Here is a 23,215-nt window from a genome sequence, read left to right as displayed (position 1 = left end):
TGAATTGATTCGTTTAAAAGACATTTCAAGCTTTCTGTAGATATATTTCTCATGTATGTGAGAAACCACAATTTAAGTTAATTCATTATCAGGGAAAAAATTCAAGTGATCTAGAGGAAGCGCGTCCACTGTCCTGCATGCGCTGATTAATTTTAACAAACAGTCTTGAATATGAATAATAATTCACCTTTTGCATACTATGCATTACAAGCGTAAATTTATTTTTTACATGCAATTATCCAAAAATAAAACCAAACAAGATTTAGTACTGAAGATAAAACAAATAAGAATAAACGGCGTGCGCATGCACTCAGCATCAGCTTTCGGCGGCGGCGCAAATCCTTACCGCAGACAAATTTACACACACCTGCATTTAAATGTGGCTGCAATTTATTTTTACTTAAATTATATGAAAGCAAGTAAAGAGGCTCCCCTATAAAATCACTGAAGTTGTCAATTAAATGAAGCTCTTATTTACATTTGTGTACTTGTTGATTATAATGAGAACTTGAGTTTAAACAGAAGGCGCTTGAGAGAACTCGGTTTAACTCATGGGGTGACCGTTTTATTGAAATCGTCCATTCTTTAGACTTTCAATGATTTAGCTAAATCGTGCAGGTTTAATTTATTCGTTTCTTGTTTTAATTAGGCCTAAAATAATGGGAACGAAATTATAAACAGTTGCCTTCTCGTTTTACTAAAATAACCTGAAAATAATTTATAAAACGCATAACAATTTCTTAATCAGTGTACAGACAAATATATTTATTTTCCCAAAGTTGTCTGTCAAAATAAAAGACTAAGACAGGTAACGAATAACAAAAATGCATGTTGTTTTATTAAAGGAATTTTAAAATATATAATTAAAAATATAGGCCTAATATATGAGGAATATTGACATTTTTGCATATTAATCCTTTTTTTAAAACTTGAACTCAATACTATTAAACTGACTTTAAAAAATCTCAAGGAGTTTATAAGTTAAAAAGTAAAATGTCACAGTGCATGTTAAATAGTTCTAATTATATTGTTTACAAGTTCATGTTAAATAGTTCTAATTATATTGTTTTACAAGTTCAGTGAGTTAAAGGTGTCATTAAAACTAACAATATAATTAAATTTTTTTTTTTAAATGAACAATTCCTGTATAAAATTGGGACATCAACCCTGTATATCAAACATGTTGAAATCAAAAAACAGCCGATTCAACAGCTGGAAAGCGCGGGGAGTTGAGCGTGCGAATGGGACTGTCTGCAACAAATTCTTTTCCGATTGCAATGAAAAAAAATAAAAAAATTAAGAACAGCCCCCTGGAATAGCCTAGATTGCCCAGACTCTGTTCCAAGTGATATAGAGACGTGGATAAGTTACTTAACCCACAGTAACAAATTTTGAACCGCTTAATCACCTATTTTACGTTTGCTGATGCTCTTTATTTATTCTTTTTAAAAAACAGCCTAAAAAATAAATGAAGTTTGTGAGAAGGAACAAGAAAAATTATCAGTCATGTATAAGTTGCATTTTATTACATTCAGAAAAATAACGGCGGCTAATAATGATTTATAATAGTGCCGAACAGCTTATTGTTAGTCCCTTCGTTTAAAATCAAATCCTTTAAATTAAACAAATTTATCCGAAACAGACACCAAGGACTTAAAAATAATATTGTATCAATGGTATAGAATAAAATGCAGTCGGATATAATAGATAAGGCTTGCTAAAACAAAAAAAAAAATCAATGCAACTAATAATACTTAAAGCGAACCATAAGGTACGGTTGGGCTCTCCATTCGGGAGAAATTCCAAACTTTGCATATTAGGGATGTTGCCTATTTCAAGCTTAACTTACTGATTCATTAGTTTAAAATAGGGCGTTCGTAGTGGCACGCATGGTTCAGTATCAACGGTAAAAAACAAGGGAAAAATCATAAAACAGCAAAAATATAAATTTAGCCAAAGGGACGCAGTGGACCGCTGTCGGCGAATGGCACTGGTGGAACGGCTCCTGTTTCCAACTGCACATGTGCGTGAGGCACCAGCGCGACTTCAACACGCTTGAGAAACACAGCAAATACTACAGGTTGGCACACAGGTTAATTGCATAAATTCAAAAATAGGCCAAAGTGTGTAAGCAGTTCTGAAAAATCACAGAATAATAACAGAATTAATGTATACATTATTGCTAAAATCTGGACCGTTTCCGCATTGTCGATCTTGCAAATGGAACCTGAAGGATTTTTTTCTTTAAAACCAAAGAATGAAATGAAATGAACTAACATTTAGCTTTTTATCCGTATCTATAGGCCTTATATTTAGATGACTGTTTATACACAATAGATGCCACTATTCCTTCGTGTAAAGATCTTTCTTTTAATTTTTGATGAGTTAGACTGTTAGCCTAAGTTATCCTTACATTTGTGAAATAACCTCACTGTTACATTTTTAATGTTTTTTTTAAAGATGTTACAATGTTATATCATAATGTATTGTTGTTTACTTCCTCTTATCTCATTTTACAATTACATTCAGTTCGCAATCCGTTCAATTGCGCCACTGGCGGTGTTTCGCGAATTAATTAACAAGGTGGACTGACTTGCAGTAACGCGACGGCGGCCTGCGGCGGCGGTATGCGCGGCGGTATTACTCATTTGGGTTGTCTACCTACTGTATATTTTATTTTATATTTTTATTGTTTACTTTTATTTCATTCTTTCATACCTATATTTATGTATATTTTCATCATGTGTTGTATTCTTTAATAACTGCACTGTCCATGGAGCGGGACCTTAACTCACTGCTGGTTATATATTCTCTTTATAATATAATACGTGTATGAAAAAAAATAAAAAACCTGAATCTAATCAATAATCAACCTTAAACAAAAAAGAAACGGAAAAAAAGCACCAGGTCCAGATTGTGTTACACCAGCCTGTCTGAAATCCTGTGCTGACCAGCTGGCCCCCATCTTCACACAGATCTTTAAACAGCATCACTGGAGCTGTGCAAAGTCACTTCATGTTTCAAATGCTCCACCATCATCCCCATCCTAAAGAAATCGAAAATTACTGGACTAAATGACTACAGGCCTGTGGCTCTAACATCTGTGCTCATGACGTCTTTTGAAAAACTGGTGCTGGCCCACCTGAAGGACACTACTGAACCCTTACTGGATACTCTTCAATTTGCCTACAGAGCAAACAGGTCTGTGGACGATGCAGTCAACAATCAACTGCATTATGTTCTGCAACATCTAGACAGACCAGGGACTTATGTGAGGATCCTGTTTGTGGACTTCAGCTTGGCCTTTAACATCCCAAACCTCCTCCTGCCCAAACTAACTCAGCTCTCCATGCCCACCTCCGTCTGTCAGTGGATCAACAGCTTCCTGACAGACAGGCAGCAGCTACTGAGGCTGGGAAAATACATGTCCAGCACCCATATAATCAGCACTGGAGCACCTCAGGGTTGTGTTCTCTCTCTACTGCTCTTCTTCCTGTACACCAACGACTGCACATCTAAAGATCCTTCTGTCAAGCTCCTGAAGTTTGCAGACAACACTCATCGGCCTCATTCAGGATGGTGACGAGTCTCCTTACAGACGGGAAGTTAAGGAGCTGGCTGTCTGGTGCAGTCTTAGCAATCTGGAGCTCAAAACGCTCAAAACAGTGGAGATGATTGTGGACTTCAGGAGAAACCCCCCTGCACTCCCCTCACTCACCATCATGAACAGCACTGTGACTGCAGTGATGTCATTCAAGTTCCTGGGCACCACAATCTTTCAGGACCTAAAGTGGGACACTCACATTGACTCCATTGTGAAAAAGGCCTAGCAGAGATTGTACTTCCTTCGCCAACTGAGGAAATTCAACCTGCCACAGTAGCTGCTGAAACAGTTCTACTCCACCATCCTTGAATCTGTCCTCTGCACTTCTATAACTGTCTGGTTCAGCTCAGCTACCAAATCTGACCTCAGAAGACTACAAAGGGGAGTCTGGACTGCTGAGCGAATCATTGGTACAACCCTCCCTTCTCTTCAAGAACTGTACTCATCCAGAGTGAGCAAAATGGCTAGCAAAATCACTCTGGACCCCTCACATCCAGCACACTTCCTCTTTGAACTGTTGCCATCTGGTTGACACTACAGAGCTCTGATCACCAGAACGGCCAGACACTGGAACGGTTTCTTACCCCAGGCAATCCATCTCATGAACACTTGACAATAACTGTTGAACACACAACACTATTTATACACTCATACACTTATTTATCTAACACACATACTTAGTCTACACTTCAAATTTGCACATAATATACCTGTACATACAAAACTGTCTATTATAATATACCTGCACATACAATTGTCAATTTATATATTGTTATTCTTTATTTACTTGTTCTTTTTATTATTATTATTATTATTCTTTTGTAATCTGTGTTTTTGTTCTGTCGCTGTCATTCTGTTGCACTGCGGAAGCTTCTGTCATGAAAACAAATTCCTTGTATGTGAAAACATACCTGACAATAAAGCCATTTATAAACATTTACAAATGATGAATAGTTTCAACTTTAGATTGGCTACAGCAAAAACATGAATAAATGATTAGTAAAGATGTGTGAATAGGGTAAATTCAGGTCTTTCAGGACACTGCCATCGAGATTACTGCTTATAAATGTACTAATGATTGCTAAACGTTTATAAACATTTGCAAATGATGAACGGTTTTCCACTTTAGATTGGGTACTGCAAAAACACGAACAAATAATTAATAAATTATAAATAAAATAAAAATATAAATTATGAATTATTTGTTAAAATGTGTAAATAGAAATCTACACAACAAACAAAGACCAACAAATAAAGATCAAATGAACTGAAAGTTTACTGACATTTGTAAGCATTTCAATTTAAATTAAATAATTGTATGTTAATCATTAGGTAATGTTTAATAAGTTCATTTATAAACATTAACAAGAACATTATCTCATATTTCTAGCTATGTGAATATAGATATTAATTAATGATCTGTTAAGTATTATATAATGTTTGTTAATGATTTTTAAGTGAACGTTATTATCAAGTTACCTTTTTATACTGACTGTTCACTTGTCTTTAATCATGTGTGGACTTTCTTAGTTAGACTAGTAGTTTTTGCTGTGGTATTGAAGAACTACTTACAGTGTGTTTAAGTGATTTTTATTTATTTATTTATTTTTAATTTTTTGCTGAGCCAAAAAATTATCTGATCCATGACTCAACAAATGCAATATGATAATTAGATTTGTGATCCATTGAACCATTTATGTTTATATTAAAATAACATCTTACCTAATGTATGAATAAATTACCTAGTCAGAAAAAAATATCATCCGCTGAATAAAAGTCGGATCATGCTGTTCTTATGAGGTAAATTCTGACTTACACTTATTATGTGTATCAAATGAACATATAAAATGCATCTGATTCTCAAACCTCAGTATCTTCAGCTGACATTTTGGGCTCTTCAGTGCATCAGAGAGCAGCTTCACTCCTGAGTCCAGCAGATCATTGTAACTCATGTCCAGCTCTATCAGACGAGAGTTTGATGATTGTAGAACTGATGTCACAAATACACAGCTCTGACCAGTGAGTTTACAGCCTGCCAATCTGAACAGAGTAATAAAAAAACCTGAAAAATTACACATCCATTTTTATTATTTTTTTTATTTGTATTTTTTAGTTGCCGCATCTGTTATCATTTAATAAGATCAACATGTTCTGTTGAACATAAAGGTGAATTCAGATTGTTAACCAGTTTACCTCAGGAGCCATTTGCCACATGAAGTAGTAATGGAGAAAATTATAATATTAATATTATTAATAAAAGTTTTTCCGCTGTTATCAGGAAAAATTCCAAGTTATTGCACTGGTGCCTTCATGTCATGCAGTAAGCATGCAGAGGTCTTCAACGCTGTTCCTGGCAACAAACTGACCTGCAGAATTCAGCTACAACCCTAATCAAACAAACCTGAAGCAGCTGATCAAGCTCCTCAAGACTGCTTGAAAATACACAGGCAGGTGTGCTGTAGCAGGTTGGAAATAAACTTTGCAGGACAGTGGGTCCTTAGGAGCAGGGCTGAAGACCTCTGCGCTAACAGCTTCCAGACTCTGCACAAACACTTGGATGTGCCTATAATGTCATATTTAAGGTTTTTGAATGACAGGCAAACATTTGAATAAAAATGATCAAAAAATGACAACAACTCTGTATTGTTCATTCTTTCAACAAGTAAAACAAATGAAAGTGGTTTTAGAATTAACACTTTAGAATAATAATAGATAATAGTAGAATAAATTTTTTCCTACAAATAGGAAAAAAATATTCTATTATTATCTACTATTATTATTTAAAGAGCCTGTGAGTGAGTAACTGTGTGTTAAAGGATGCAGTAAAGAACAGAGTGTACTATTTTAAAAGACCCTGCATATATGGAAAGAATTTGTTGACCGCTATTGACAGCTATATCATGACAGCTATTGATCATTCTACATATGGTAAAAAATACCTCTAAAAAAATAAAACAACCAATATATACATTTACATAACAAAGACAACAAAAATAAATAATGACTAATCCCGCACCGCCTACCCACGCCCTACAGATGGTAGACAACCAAAATGAGTAATGCCGCTGCGCGTACCGCCGCCGCAGGGCCGCGCTGTTAACTGCAAGTCAGTCGTGTGTTAAATTCATTCGCGAAACTACCGCCAGGTGGCGCAAAGGGACGGATTGCGAACTGAATGTAATTGTAAAATGAGATAAAAGGAGGAGGTAAAACAACAATAACATTATGATATAACACTGTACCATCTTTAAAAACCATAAAAAAAATGTACAGTGAGTTCATTTCACAATGTAGGATAGTCTTAGTTTGGCTACAGTCCTACTCATCAAAAATTAAAAGAAGACCTTTACACAAGGATCTTATGCTTGCTATTGTTATTAACAGTCATTGAATATAAGGCCTATATATACGGATAAAAAGCTAAATGTTTTCATTTCGGTTCATTCTTTGTTTAAAAAAAAAAATCCTTCAGGTTCCATTTGCAGATAGAAATGAGAACGGTCCAGCATTAAGCAATAATTATGATTAATTCTGTTATTATTCTTGATTTTTCAAACTGCTAACACTTTGCATTTTTGAATTATGCCTTTACTGTGGTGACCAAAAATTTTGTATTTTCTGTTTCAGCTGTTTGATCGCGCTGGTGCCTCGCGCACATTCATTGGAAACAGTCGTTCACCGTGCCATTCGGCGTGAGCAGCGGCCCACTTTGGCATATTTTTGCTCATTATGATTTTTTTTTTCCGTCGATACTGAAACACGCGTGAACTACAAAGCCTATTTTTCCTAATGAATAATAGTTAAGCTTGAAATAGGCAACATCACGAATATGGAAACGTTTGGATTTCTCCCGAATGAGAGCCCAACCTTACCTTATGCTTCGCTTTAAATTATTATTAATTTATTTTTTGTTTGTTTGTTTATAGCTAAGCCTATATTATTATATACTGCAATTTTATTTATCCATTAGAATTACATATTTGTAATTATTGTTCTGTTCTGATAAATTTGTTACATTTAAGGGATTTGTTGTAAAGTGAAGAGAACTAAAAATATCCTGTTGGCACATTATAACATTATTAGGCCACCCGTTATTATTTCTGAATGTAATAAAATGCAACCTATACATGACTTATATATTTTTTTTCCTCTCACAAACTTAATTTATTTTTTAGCCTGTTTTAAAAAATTAAAAAATAAATTAAATAAAATAACATGCGGCAAACGAAAATAGGCGATTAATCGGTTAAAATTTGTTACTGTGGGGTAATTATAATTATTATATACTTAGGAACAGAGTCTGGGCCTAATCTAGGCTATCCAGGGTTTTTTATTTTTTTATTTTCATTGCATCTGAAAATGACTTTCTGCAGCACATTCACTTCGCACGCTCAACCTGCCTCACGTGTTGCTCAGCTGTGGACGATTTAAAAAATGTTTGATATAAAGGTTGCTGTCCCATTTTATACAGGAATTGTTCATTTAAAAAAAAAATGCGAATTATATTGTATTGTTCTAATTATATTGTTAACACAAGTTCATTTAGGCTATTTAAACATGCACTGTGACATTTTACCCTTTTTAACTTATAAACTCCTTGAGATTTTACAGTCAGTTTAATAGTATTGAAGTTCAAGTTTTTAAAAAATGGTTTTAAATGCTTAAATTATTTCTATGAATTATTAATATGTTATCAGGTTTTAATTGCTTAAATTATTTCTATGAATTAATAATATGTTATCATGTTTATTCTTGTAGAAAATAAGTGTTTATTCTTTAAGAAAATAAGGAAAAAATAAGGGACGATCCAAATATTATTCATATTTGTTTTGCTTCCCCTGTTTATGTAAGCTACAATTATTCTAAAAAACAAAAACAAACAAAAAAAAAATAATGTAATTAAAAGTGCCATCGGCCTGAGTAAATTTTACCATTATAGAATTGTGACTTTAAAGGTTAGTGATTTAGGAGTTGAAAATACTGTGAAATTACAAATGTTATGGGATTTTAAAGCATAACAACTGAAGGCCTATGAAACGTTAGCCAATAAAGCATTTTTTTTTTAAACAATGGCACTTAAAGTTTTGAACTAAAATATTATTTCAACCATATAGCCTGTGAATAAACAAAATGCATACTTTTCAATGAAAGAACACTGAGAGTTTGCTTCTGGTGTTTGGATTTGTACTTCAATAATGAGCTCCAAGTTTAGGAATAGCCAACACGGGTTTTTTTTATTTTTGGTTTTTCTCTCTCTCTCTCTCTCTCTCTCTCTCCCTCTCTCTCTCTCTCTCTCTCTCTCTCTCTCTCTATTTAACTCTCTATTTAACAGCATTAACTTACAATGAAATACGTCTTCCTCCAGGTAGACTGAATGTTTTTCTGTCTTGCTACTTGCGGACTTTGAAGCTGGGTGCAGTTAGCGCGAGTCCCGCGCGCTGTGAAGCGGGAGCAGCTGATGGAGGATTCCGCTCGGTTTTAAAGCCTTCCGCAAACTCTACGTTCACAAATAACAATGATTTTCATAAAATAATGATTAATTATCAATTGATAATTTGTTATTATTATGGTCTTGTGAAAACAATAATATGGGCTGCGGGAAAATAATGAATAAAAAGAGTAGGGCTGCTGTGAGTGCAGGCATGTTTCAGCCCAGTAACATGACAACACACGGTTCCTCACAGCCAAAAAACAGACCGAATTCAGTTCAGCTGGAGGGGGCTGGGGATAGTTTATGTATAGCTTGTGGGGATTGATATAAATGTGTGAATCTCTTGGTCTTTCATATGCACAGTGTCTTCTGAGGGTATCAAACTTGCAGAACAGGTTTAGATAGGACTCGTCATTTTGGTTTTAGGGCAACTTTGAAGAAAGGTTTTGATCCACTTCAAATGTTAACTAATGTATAGCGCAATATAGTTTATTAGTTATTATAACTTCAGAGGAAGTTGCCTTAACTCAAAAATCGCATAAATTCGCAAAAACTGTTGCGTTAATTTTATTTTGTTTCGTCTAAACAATATATTTTTTTAGACTATGAAATATAAATTCTCACAGAATGTAGCCTATGAACAATATATTGAACCATCTCTTTATGTTTTTCTAAATCCCAAACAGAGTCCAGACATCAGTATGATCCGTCTATGATGTTTTATAGGCTTTTTTAGATTTGGGAATACACATGCGTTACAGACATGACAAAAATTTTTTTTGAGTTTTTGGAGACATTATTATTATTATTATTATTATACTTTTATCATACACTTTTTTGTAGCCTATTTACAATGCACAAACCAGAAGCAACAATATCTGCAGAGAAGGGTTGGCCATTCTAAAAAAAAAATCAATTTTATTTCAATTTTCGTTTTTGTGTTTCAGAGGAAAAATCAGTGTTAAGGCATCTCTCCATTACAGACCGTTCTGAAAGAAGAATTTATGCAAACGCGTATAAAATGCTTTAAAAACTTTAACAGAGATGTCTAGAGGCTATTTAATAGGTCTGCCTCCCATGTAAGATTTTTCTAGTTACTAGTCGTTCATTTGTCATTATTCAACTAATCGCAGGATTATACTACATTTACATCTATAATCCATAATGAGCCTTAATATATTTGGCGCTCAAGCACATGCATTAGCAGAAGTAGCCCAATAATTGTAAAAAAGGAGACACAGTTTAATTATTTATTAATAAACAAATGTTTTCTTGTCGGCTGCAAGATGAAATTCACAGTGCTGACTCTCTCCGCCTTTAAAGAGAAATACAACCTTCACAGATTACATAATGCTTTCGTTCTGAATTGATTCGTTTAAAAGACATTTCAAACTTTCTGTAGAAATATTTATCATGTATGTGAGACACCACAATTTTAAGTTAATTCGTTATCAGGAAAAAATTCAAGTGATCTAGAGGGCGCCTCCCTGTCCTGCATGCGCATTAATGATTTTCGCACAAACACTTAAATATGAATAATTATTCACATTTTGCATTTGCATTACAACGTAAATTATTTTTTACATGCAATTATCCAAAATAAAACCAAACATAAATTGGTAATGAAGATAAAACAAATAAGAATAAATGCTGCGCATGCACTCAGCATCACTCGCGCCGCGCAAATCTTGCACGCAGACATTTTAAACACCTGCATTTAAATGCGGCTGCAATTTTATTTTTTTTTAACTTAAATTCTATGTAAGCAAGTAACGGCGGCTCCCTTTAAAATCACTGAAGTTGTCTATTAATGAAGCTCTTTTTTTTACATCATTTGCACTTTGGTGATTATAATGAGAGAACTTGAGTTTAATCGTGAGGACGTTTTATTAATCCGTCCATTCTTTAGAATTCCAATGATTTAGCTAAATCATGCAGGTTTAATTTATTCGTTTCTTGTTTTAATTAGACCTAAATAATGGAACGAAATTATACAGTGCCTCACGTTTTACTAAAATAAAGAAAATAATTTATAAAACATGCAACAATTTCTTACAGACAAATATATTTTCCCAAGAAGTTGTCTGTCAAAATAAAGGACAGGTAACGAATAACAAAAATGCATGTTGTTTTATTAAAGGAATTTTAAAATATAAATTAAAATATAGGCCTAATATATGAGAATATTGACATTTTGCATATACATCCATGTAGCCTAGCTCACTAAAAAAGCCACTTTTAATGCTCTGATGCAAAGTAAACCACAATTTCTTTTGAATAATATAACACATAATTCATATTATATAAATAATACTGCACACCTATTAAATGTGTCAAATCTAAAATATGGTGTAATACTGTGTAGCTTAGAGAAAATATAAGCACAGGCTCAGGCACAGGCTTGACATTTATCCTGCTTGAATTCGTTCTAAGAAATGCACATAACTTCATAATTACCAAACTTTCATCTGTGAATATATTAAATATTTTAACTATAGTGTTTTTCTTTCATTTTCCCTGACTGCAGCCGTGAAAATTTAACACATCAGCGAGGCAAAACTGACGTCTATTTGCGAAAATGTGCTTTGATGCGCTTGTTTGAAAACTTGTGATTAAAGCGCCACTCAGCGGTCAAAAGCTGCAAATGCACTTTGCAGACGCCGCGGCGGCGGTAAGAGCGGCGGTAGAAGTAATGCTTTAGTACATTTTTAAATGAATGTATAATATATATATATATATATATATATATATAGATATATATATATATATATAGATATTATATATATATATATAGTGTGTTTTTTTTTTAATCTTAAAATGATAAATCTTAAAACAATAAGTGTGTGTGTAGAAATGACATTCAAGAGTTGTCGTCTTTGGCAAACACAACTCAGCTTTGTTGTGTGATCAATACTGGCTTCAAAATCTCTCTAAGCAGTTTATTTTGAACAAGGAAAATTCTACAACAGTATCAAAATTAACATATAAAAACACATCTGATTCTCAAACCTCAGTATCTTCAACTGACAGTTTGGTTTCTTCAGTGCATCAGAGAGCAGCTTTACTCCTGAGTCCTGCAGCTCATTGTAACTCATTTCCAGCTGTATCAGACGAGAGTTTGATGATTGTAGAACTGATGTCACAAATTCACAGCTCTGACCAGTGAGTTTACAGGCTGCCAATCTGAACAGAGTAATAAATAATTCAATAATTACACATACATTTTTATTTATTAACAAAAGTTGCAGTATCTTTTAACATTTAATAAAGATACGTTCTGTTGAAAATAAAGGTGAATTCAGATTGTTAAGCAGTTTATTTCTACAGCCATTTGCCAGATGAAGTAGTGATGAAGATAATCACATAAGACACACAATCTCATAATATACAAAAATAAAAGTTTAACAGTGCAAAATCAAACTAGTGCCACCCCAACTAAAGTTTTTTCTAGTCGACTAGTGGTCATTCATTTAAGCCATTAGTCGGCTAATTGCATGTTTATATTAATTTAGTAACGTGACATACAGCCAAGTATGGTGACCCATACTCAAAATTTGTGCTCTGCATTTAACCCATCCAAAGTGCACACACACACAGCAGTGAACAAACACACACCGTGAACACACACCCGGAGCAGTGGACAGCCATTTATGTTGCGGTGGCCGGGGAGAAGTTGGGGGTTTGGTGCCTTGCTCAAGGGCACCTCAGTCGTGTATTGCCGGCCCGAGACTCAAACCCACAACCTTAGGGTTAAGGGTCAAACTCTCTAACCATTAGGCCATGACTTCCCCCAAAACATTAACGAAACTTCCCACGGCTTGCCCCATTTAATTACTTTAATTAAATAAAGCTTCCCCCGGAGCACTGGCAAAAATAATGATGATGAATGTGTTGGAAAAAATAACAAAGAAATTATTCATAAATAAATAATTTAAATATGTAATAATTTATTAATAAATAAAATGACAGAGAATTTAATTTTTTTCCGCTGTTATCAGGAAAAAAATCCAAGTGATTGCACTGGTGCCTTCATGTCATGCAGTTAGCAAACAGAGGTCTTCAACCCTGTTCCTGGAGACCCACTGTCCTGCAGAATTAAGCTACAACCTTAATCAAACACACCTGAAGCAGCTGAAATGCATCAGCGTGCAGGGTTTTAGTCATTGTTAATGTTTAGATTAATGATTGCCAAGCAACACAGCGACAACAACACAATAATACTGATGTAATAATGTCACAGGTGTGTGTTTACAGAGTGTTTTAAAACAGCTTCAAATGCAGCTTAGCCAATCACCAATCAAGAAGAATAACTATCAGTTTTATAAAACATAATTTCAATAACTTGTTTGACTTGGGTGATTATACCTCATATGTATCAAATCAACATAATAAAAACACATCTGACTCCCAAACCTCAGTTTGCTCAGCTGACAGTTTTGTTTCTTCAGTCCATCAGAGAGCAGCTTCACTCCTGAGTCCTGCAGCTCATTGTAACTCATGTCCAGCTCTATCAGACGAGAGTTTGATGATTGTAGAACTGATGCCACAAATTTACAGCTCTGACCAGTGAGATAACAGCCTGCCAATCTGAACAGAGTAATAAATAACTGAATAATTACACATCCATTTTTACTTAAAAAAAAGTTGCAGTATTTTTTAACATTTAATAAAGATATATGTTCTGTTGAAAATAAAGGTGAAATCAGATTGTTAACCAGTTTATCTCTACAGCCATTTGCCAGATAAAGTAGTGATGAAGAAAATTATAATTAATCACGTAAGACACACAATCTCATAATATACAAAAATAAAACAGTTTAACAGTGCAGAATCAAACTAGTGCCGCCCCAACTAAAGATTTTTCTAGTCGACTAGTAGTCATTAATTTAAACCACTAATTGCATGTTTATATTAATTTCATTACTTTAATTACATAAAGCTTGCCACAGAGCACCGGCAAAAAGAATGACTATGAATGTGTTGGAAAAAACAGCAAGGAGATATTTTAATTATTTATTTATAAACAATTTAATAAATATATATATATTTTTTCATAAATAAAATGACAAAGTGTTTTAAATTTTTCCACTCTTATCAGGAAAAATGCAAGTGGTTGCACTGGTGCCTTCTTGTCATGCAGTACACACTAACAGCTCCATACTCCACACAAACACTTGGATGTGTCTATAGTGCCATATTTGAGGTTTTTGAATGAAAGGCAAATGTTTGGATAAATATGATAAAAAAAGTATTGTTCATTCTTTTGATGTTTAATTGAAATATAATTTGATATTAATATTATATTTCAATATGATATTATGATATTAATTTGATATATATATATATATATATATATATATTATATATATATATATGTATATATATATATATATATGCCTTATTATATGCCATTCATTTGGTACCTGACACACTCTGAGTAAGGCTGAAGGCTGAAATGCATCAGTGTGCAGTGGTTTAGTCATTTTTTATGTTTCGATTGTGATGAACATAATGTAAATAAAGGCTTTTCAACTTTCAATAACTTATTTGATTTGGGTGATTATATCTCATGTTTATCAAATGAACATATAAAAACACATCTGATTCTCAAACCTAAGTATCTTCAGCTGACAGTTTGGGCTCTTCAGTGCATCAGAGAGCAGCTTCACTCCTGAGTCCTGCAGATTATTGAGACTCATCTCCAGATCTATAAGAGGTGAGTCTGGTATCTGCAGTGCCACAGCCACAGTTTCACAGTCGATATCATCGAGATCACATCCGTAGAGTCTGTAAAAACAAAACATTTGTCCAAGACATATTTTTGTGTTTATTTTGTATGAACCGTGATGTTTGATAGGTTGTGCCATGTTATTTGCAAATATTCTAGCTTTCTAACAGAAAAAAAAAATCTTCCATGTATGCTTCAAAATATGTTAAAAGACAAGATAAATAAAAATTCTCAACTGTATTTCTATGAAATAACTATGTTTGTTACATTAATTCAAGTAAATATAGATTTTAATCTCCAAAATCAGTAAAAGCGAGAGACTTCAGACTGCATTTTACACTGAAATTGATTTTTAGGGCAAAAAAAATAAAAATAAACAACTGTCAAAAAGTTACTTACATGGCTTTTCTGCAGCATCTCACAGCGGGGAGGAGTGTGCTGTTGTCTCCCCATGATGTCTCGTACATATTCAGGTCGAGCTCATCCAGCACCTCCTCAGACATCATCAGTACATAGACCAGCAATGAACACATGGAAGATGAGAGGCGGGTTCTTCTTTTTGATTTGATGTAACTTTGGATTTCCATATATAATGAATTGTCATTGAGCTCCAGTAAGCAGTAAAACAGGTTTACTGACGTTTCAGGTGAGATGTCCTCTTGTAATAGTTTTCTAATGTGCTCGGTTGTTTTTGTGACGCTGTCTTTGCTGTCTTCAGTGTGAGGGAACAGGCCTCTGAGCAGGTTCTGATTGGATTCCAGTGAAATGCCCATCAGAAACCGCAAAAAGAGGTCTAAATGTCCACTCTGAATCTGCACTGCTTTCTCAACAGCCTTTACTAGTAAATAATGCAATGGACTTTCAGACTGAAGCTCACAGTTAAGCCTGACCTTATTTTGTGTTTCTTCAAAGAAAAACTGAAGCTCCTCCATGTTCTTGTGTAGGTAGCAGAGGAACACATGCACTGCAGCGAGAAACTCTTGAACACTCAGATGCACAAAGCAGAAGACCTTCACCTCGTGAAGTCCAGCCTCTTGCTGAAAAATCTCAGTCAGCATTCCTGTGGACTCAAAGTCACTCACATAGATATCACATGCTTTCAGGTCTTTCTCGTAGAAAACAATATTTTCCTTCTTTAGTTGTTCAAACGCTAGCTTGGCTAACTTCAAAATCATTGTTTTATTGGAGTCTAACAGCTTGGTATGTTCTCTTTGTTTTTTTCTGTCATACTTCTGGTTCTTCATGTTCATCTGTATCAGCAGGAAATGGATGTACATTTCAGTGAGTGTTGTGTTGATGTCCTCTGCGTTGTTCCCAATAGGGATGTCTTGAAGAACAGTAGCTGTGATCCAACAGAACACGGGAATGTAGCACATGATGTAGAGACTTCGAGATTTCTTAATGTGTGAGAACATTCTGGAGGCCTGAGTCTCATCTTTGATTCTCTTTCGGAAGTACTCCTCCTTCTGCTGGTCAGTGAATCCTCGCACCTCTGTGAACAACCCGACATACTTAGGAGGGATCTGATTGGCTGCTGCTGGTCGTGATGTCACCCAGACGAGTGCTGATGGAAGCAGAGTCCCATTCACCAGACTTGTAAACAGTTCATCTACAGAAGATCGCTCCTCAACACTCGTCACCATTCCACTGTCAAAATCCAGAGACAGTTGACTCTCATCCAGTCCATCAAAGATAAATGCAAGCGTACATTTATATACCTTATTTATCTTTGTTGTTTCCAGGTCCTGCATTTCAGGATTAAACTTCTGTAGAAACTCATGCAGACTGATCTCTCTGTTTTTAATGCAGTTAATCTTTCGGAATGGAAGCAGAAACACACAGTCAATATTGTCATTGGATTTTCCTTCTGCCCAGTCCAGAATGAACTTGTGCACTGAGACAGTTTTTCCAATGCCAGCGATGCCTTTGGTCAGCACAATCTTTTTCTCATTTTTGTTCAGACTAAATACATCATTGCATTTGATTGACCTCTTCTGTGATTTACAGGTTTTAAAGGCATCATCAATCTGCAGAACCTCATGTTCATGATTGACTTCTTCAATATCCCCCTCCGTAATGAAGAGTTCTGTGAAAACATTCTTCAGATCTTCTTCCTTTGCCTCTTTACCCTCAAATATGTGTTCTACTTTCTCCTTCATTTTCATTTTGTGAGTTTTCAAGAATTCCTGCAGCCAGAAATCAACTTGTATGGAAAAATATAAATAAAAGGGAAAAGTTGGGAATAAAATAACATCAGAAAATTAAACACTGTTTTTTTGACTGTCATCAAAATCAAGTATTGCAGAAATATGGTACGTAAATACATAGTGTTGAAAGCAATTCTGTACTGAAATCAATATACATCAAACATGCCAAAATAATTTCTAAACCCAGTGTAAAGATGTGACCTTAGATGGTTCACCTTTTTCTCTCGTGTGTTTCTCAGCTGCCTCTAATTTTTGCACTGTGAAGAGAGAAAAAACAATTTAAAAAAATGTAGGAATACAATGTATCGATGTAACCCGAACAGTAGTTTGGGATCAGTATAATTTTTTCTTTTTCTTTTTTAAGAAACTGATCTTTTTGTTCAGCAAGGATGCATTATTGATCAAGAACTACGTTCATAAAGTTACAAAAAACTTTAAATAAATGCTGTTCCTCAAACTTTGTTCATCTGTGAATCCTGAAAAATATAATGTATCACAGTGTACACAAAATATTAAGCAGCACAACAATTCTCAACACTGATAGTAACAGAAAATTATTTTAAATTGTAATATTTTACAATATTACATTTTTCTAACTGTATTGATCAAGTAAGTGCAGCTTGAGTGAACAAAGTTCTTTCAAAAGCATAAAAATCTTACTGATCCCAGCCCTTTTCAATGTAGTGTGTGACCAAAAATGTAATACTGGAATTATCAAGCTGTTAAATGACTGTCTACCAGTCTTTACTCAGATATTAGAATTAGTAATGTCTCTTGTCAAGTTTTCACATTACAAGTAGATAGACAAGAACTGTGCACGCTGGAAATATAGAAAACCAGTGAGTAATAGATCCCATTAATACATTTATTTGGATCAGCAAGAGTTTTATTGCTACTCCTTTATGTCTGACCATGTATTTATTGAAATCACTGTCTCTCCTCTTTTTTATTTTCAGGTTTCCTTGTGTGACATGGGCTCTCTTTAGTTGGTTTCCTCTTTGAACATCCCAAGAGGACACATGTTAAACCCCTTTTGGTCTTCTTCCATTGAACAGTAGGGGTGTAAAAATATTCAAAGAGAACTGAGAAAACTGTGATGCACCACCCATAGTATGTACTGCGGTACTTCCATGGTGTACCTCTCTTCCAAATAGTGACTCAAATAGTAAATCAGAGTGACAACTTCCACATAATATTACAATAATAACATCTTCCATTCTCGCTCAGTGTTGATGACGTATCATGGGCCCTATCATACACCCGACGCAATGCGACGCAAGTTTCAGTCCGGCATTTTCCCATCCATAGTCACGTCATTTAATTAGCAAATGCATTTGCACCCATTTGTGCTGGTCTAAAAAAGAGATGTGTTCAGGCACATTGCTGGCGCATTGCTATTTTAAGGAGCTGAAAATAGACTGCGCCATAGACCAACTCAAACCTGGTCTAAAGTCTGGCGCAATGTTTTTTCTTTGTTATTTAAAGAGCGTGTTAGTATAGGCGGGTCCACAATGCTTAAAATTTAGATTGTTAAAATAGGGCCCCATGTCTGTGTGAACAGGGTGTGTGGAAATATACAAATACATATGTTGACAGGCAGGTAGCCTATTATAGCCTTGGGCTGAGGAATATGATTGGACAAATATTTTATGGTCCTACACCTTCCACAGACTATATAAATACACACAAATACATTTAGACTACTTAACTTAGTGATTATCTGGATGTGAAGAGACTTTCAACTAGCCTAATGAAAATGTTTCTGAACCACATCACCTAATCTGCCTTTAACAAATAAAGGAGAATTTGCAAGCATTTCTAATATAAATATAAAATATATTAAGATTTTGCATCAAAGTCTATTACATTCATTTCCAATGTTTTCGACATTTTGTAAATATAATGAATTGAAATCCATGCACTTGTTTGTATTTGGCAAATAATTTGTTATATCAGCAATTGAGTCACAGTTCAACTTAAAAGACTTAAATATGCACATACATGATGGAGCACATCAGAACAGAGTGCAATTCCAGAATATTAACTTAAAGTTTTTTGAAAGCAAATTGTTCACGTATTGATTTTTTTCAACAAAAGAGTATTCTTGTAGTAATTTCTAATAACACATTAAAAATACCTCGCCCCAACAATTCCCACCCGATACTGAACCAAACCAAATCTGTGACCTCAAAACTGCAATACACACCGAACCGTGAGAAACTAGAACCATGTCACCTCTACTGAACAGGCAGCTCCACATCAAATTCAAGGCTCTTATATTGTGCTCATGGCTGCTTCTTGATATACTCCCTTCTCTGAATCTGTGCTGCCTCTTTTTCTGTGATCAGTATTTTTGCCTTTATTACCTTCTTCGTGCTTCTCCTGTAACTCTTTAGCCAGCTGGTTCTGGTTCATCTTCCTCAAGATCTTCAGTGTGATCTTTACAGCTTCTTCTGGTCCATAACACTCCACCATCATATTCACTATGTCAGTGACACCAGCATTCTCCAGTTTACCAGCTCCAATGCGCCCATCTTCTTTTAAGAGACTCCTAAATCTCTTCAGAACATCTTTTTCCAGGTCATCTAGAGTTTTATAAAGCAGTTCTAAAGCAGATTCCATAGTCCTTCATGGACTGTTGAATGAGAAAAAAGAAAAAGTAGTTAGAGTTTTATAGCAGGGGTCTATGCAGTGAGAACATGTGCATAATGAAATCACACTGTGATCAGATCAACTATAGTGAAACATTCATTTTCAAGCTAAATTTCTAGTTTCAACATTATTTATTCTTTAGACATTCCCCTTTAAATATAATAAGCATCAGCTGTATGTGTAAGTGACCAGCATTTGGCTTTCAGTCACTGAAAATGGGTAATATTCATCAATCTGGACATGGAGCCGCATTGAGATCCCCATATTTCTGGGACTGAATGATATAGGGCCTTGAAAACAAAGATTCTAAATGAAAAGTTTATTAAGAATCGGAATATAAAAACATTGAAATATCTCTAATACTTGTTGAGTTACAGACATGAAAACTTTGGCAAAAAAAATTTGTCACTCAGACAGATGTAGGAAACATGGAAACGTAATGGCGGCGCGTCCACACGCAGCGGCTTCTCTCTTTCCCGTCAGATCGGTGTTTTCGTGTTTTTTGTCTTGTGAGTCACGGTGGTTTTGTACGTCTTCAACGCGTCTACCTGTATTTAAGCATTTCTGAGTTTCTGCTCAATGTCGGCAGAACCACTTTTTTAGAGTTCTGCGCACGCCAAAAAGCTGCACGATCTCGGTCTGCTCCGGAGCCTTCACCATCACCGACCCCCACTGCTGCATGTTGCCAACAGCGGAGGTGCCACAAGCGGCGTGAGAGGAATCAGAAGAGGGGTAAGCGCGGAGGTATCCGGGCTAGGCTAATGGCTAACCCTCACAAGCCACCTATCCCCACCTTCGTACTGGCTAATGTACACTCTTTGGACAATGAACTGGACTACATCCAATTACTATGTTCAACTCAGAGGACTGTAAGAGACTGTTGTGGTTTTGTGTTCACAGAAACATGGCTCATCAACAGCGTTCCAGACTGTGCTATCCAGCTCGATCAGCTGACATGCTATCAAGTGGACAGAGTCCTCGCTGCGGGAGGAAAAACACGGGGCAGTGGGCTTTGTGTTTACATCAATGATGCGTGGTGCCGCATTGCTGTTGTGGTCTGCAAACACTGCTCGCCCCTGGTGGAGTTTATGATTATTACGTGCTGGCCGTTATATCTGTCAAGGGAATATTCAGCCATACTGCTTGTTGCTGTTTACATTCCCCCCAGCTCCAATAACAACAACAGGAGCGAGGCACTGAATGAACTGTGCCAGCACATCAGTGAGCAGCAGACAGCCCATCCTGATGCTTTTCTCATCTTGGCTGGGGATTTCAACCACGCAGACTTAAAGAGTGTGTTCGCAAAAATACACCAACACATTCATTTTCCAACACGAGGTAAAAACATTTTGGATTTTGTTTACACCAACCAAAAAGGAGCTTACAAGGCCCTCCCCCTTCCCCACCTCGGTGCCTCAGACCTGCATACAGACTGCTCGTTAAAGTCACCAAACCAGTTCAAAAACAGATACAAGTGTGGCCGGAAGGATCATCAGAGGCTCTTCAAGACTGTTTTGACACCAATGACTGGAATATGTTTAAACAGGCTGCCACATACAATAACACCACAGACCTCCAAGAGTACTCAGAGACTGTCACTGCCTACATCATCAAGTGTACTGATGATGTAACAGTTACAAAGTCCATCACTGTCTGGGCCAACCAGAAGCTGTGGATGACACGGGAGGTCTACAGACTCCTGAAGATGCGGAACGGTGCCTTCAGAGCTGACCATTACATTTACATTTATGCATTTAGCAGACGCTTTTATCCAAAGTGACTTAAAGTGCATTCAGGGTATACATTTTTTTACCAGTATGTGTGTTCCCTGGGAATTGAACCCACAACCTTTTGCGCTGCTAACACAATGCTCTACCACTGAGTCACAGGAACACAAACAGTGCCATTACAGACTACAAGCCGTACACAAAAGGCACAAAACAGCACTACTGCAAAGAAGACTCCACCTCCTCCTGGCGACCAGGTGATGACGCTGTCCACGGACAGTGTGAGGAGATCCCTCAGCAGGATCAACACACGCAAAGCTCCAGGTACTGACAACATTCCTGGGTGTGTACTGAGAGACTGTGCAGTGGAACTCACTGATTTTCAACAACTTGCTTAGTCAGGCTGTTGTTCCCACATGCTTCAAAGCTACCACCATCATTCGAGTCCCGAAGAAGCCGTCTCCATCCTGCTTCAATGACTACCATCCAGTTGCCCTTACCCCCATTCTCATGAAGTGCTTTGAACGGCTAGTCATGCACCACATCAAGTCTGCCCTCCCCACCTCCTTGGACCCCTTCCAGTTTGAATATCAGTCCAACCGCTCGACCGATGATGCCATCGCCACTACCCGCCACTCACCACTCATAAAAAGACTGATACGTCAGAATGCTGTTCATAGACTTCAGTTCAGCATTCAACACAATCATCCCTCAACAACTCATTCACAAACTGGTCCAGCTGGGGCTCAACACTTCGCTGTGCAACTGGCTGTTAGACTTTCTGACTGGAAGACCTCAGGCAGTACGGGTCGGCAGCAACACATCCAGCACCATCACACTGAACACTGGGCCCCCCCAACGATGTGTACTGAGCCCCTTCCTCTTCACTCTGCTGACCCACAACTGCACACCGTCACACAACTCCAACCTCCAACCCACGTGTCCTGCCGGAAGACCCTTCAGTGCATAGTGAGAGCAGCTAAGAAGATGGTTGGTGTCTCCCTCCCCTTTCTCCAGGACATCTACGAAACCTGTCTCACCCGTAAAGCCCTCTGCATCGCAGGTGATCTCACCCACCCGTCACACAGCTTCTTCAGTCTGCTGCCATCAGGGAGGAGACTGTGGAGTCTCCAGGTCAGGACCAGCAGGCTGAAGGACATCTTCATTCATCCGGCTGTCAGGAAGCTGACCTCCCTCCCGACCTTGCCCCCCCTCCCCTCTTTTTCCCCATGCACCACTGAACTCTGAACCTCAGTCCTTATCCCCACCCCCAGCTCCCACTAACACACTGGGACATGCACCAGACACTTTGTACAGCATTGGTCTGTTCACAACCTTATTCAGCAGTTAACTGACTTCATTCAACTACCTCTTCTGTCAGTTTAAATAAAAAAACTGCTCTCAGAGATTTTTTGACACTTTAATCAGACTGAATAAGCTCTTTTGCACTACAATCATTATATCTGCACTGTTAACTACACTTGTTAACTCTCTATACTCTTGGTAGATTGCGCTTCTTTACTTATCTTTGCTTTTTTACATGACCTATTTGTATATTTGTATAGTTGTACTTTATATTTTATTATCTGTATTTAATGTTCTACTGGTAGTGTTATCTGTATGCACCAAGGGTCTGAGAGTAACGCAATTTCAATTCTCTGTATGTATGTACTGTACATGTGGAAGAATTGACAATAAAGCAGACTTGACTTGACTTGATGTGTACAATGCCGTTTTTACAGAAGGAAACAAGATTTACTAGTTTCATTACTAGTTTCAACATTATTTGTTATTCAGACATTGCTCTTTAAAATAAAAAAAAGTATCATGCATATGCAAAGTGATTCACATTTGGGTTTTGACCAA

The 23,215-nt window shown here is 36.3% G+C and overlaps 1 protein-coding gene across 2 annotated transcripts in view; it reads right to left on the bottom strand.

Annotated features, from left to right (window-relative positions):
* LOC109075607 (NACHT, LRR and PYD domains-containing protein 12-like) overlaps positions 1-23,215 on the bottom strand; it is a 60,561-nt gene that overhangs the window by 24,979 nt on the left and 12,367 nt on the right. Inside the window, exons 2-8 of one of the 2 annotated variants that reach the window (XM_042757578.1) lie at positions 19,337-19,605; positions 17,186-17,227; positions 15,163-16,966; positions 14,649-14,822; positions 13,449-13,622; positions 12,045-12,218; positions 5,471-5,644 (exon numbers count right to left, since the gene is read on the bottom strand). In XM_042757578.1, coding sequence (XP_042613512.1) covers positions 5,471-5,644; positions 12,045-12,218; positions 13,449-13,622; positions 14,649-14,822; positions 15,163-16,966; positions 17,186-17,227; positions 19,337-19,592 — 2,798 coding nt within the window. In that variant the 5' untranslated portion in view covers positions 19,593-19,605. Of the gene's footprint in view, positions 1-5,470; positions 5,645-12,044; positions 12,219-13,448; positions 13,623-14,648; positions 14,823-15,162; positions 16,967-17,185; positions 17,228-19,336; positions 19,639-23,215 lie in introns of those variants that run through there. The other variant, XM_042757577.1, reaches the window with a different exon arrangement.

Source organism: Cyprinus carpio, chromosome A6, assembly GCF_018340385.1.
Source record: "Cyprinus carpio isolate SPL01 chromosome A6, ASM1834038v1, whole genome shotgun sequence".
In the NCBI taxonomy this organism is placed as follows: Eukaryota; Metazoa; Chordata; class Actinopteri; order Cypriniformes; family Cyprinidae; genus Cyprinus; species Cyprinus carpio.
The sequence above is the reverse complement of the archived record's forward strand: the minus strand, read 5'-3'. Positions and strand labels throughout refer to the sequence as shown.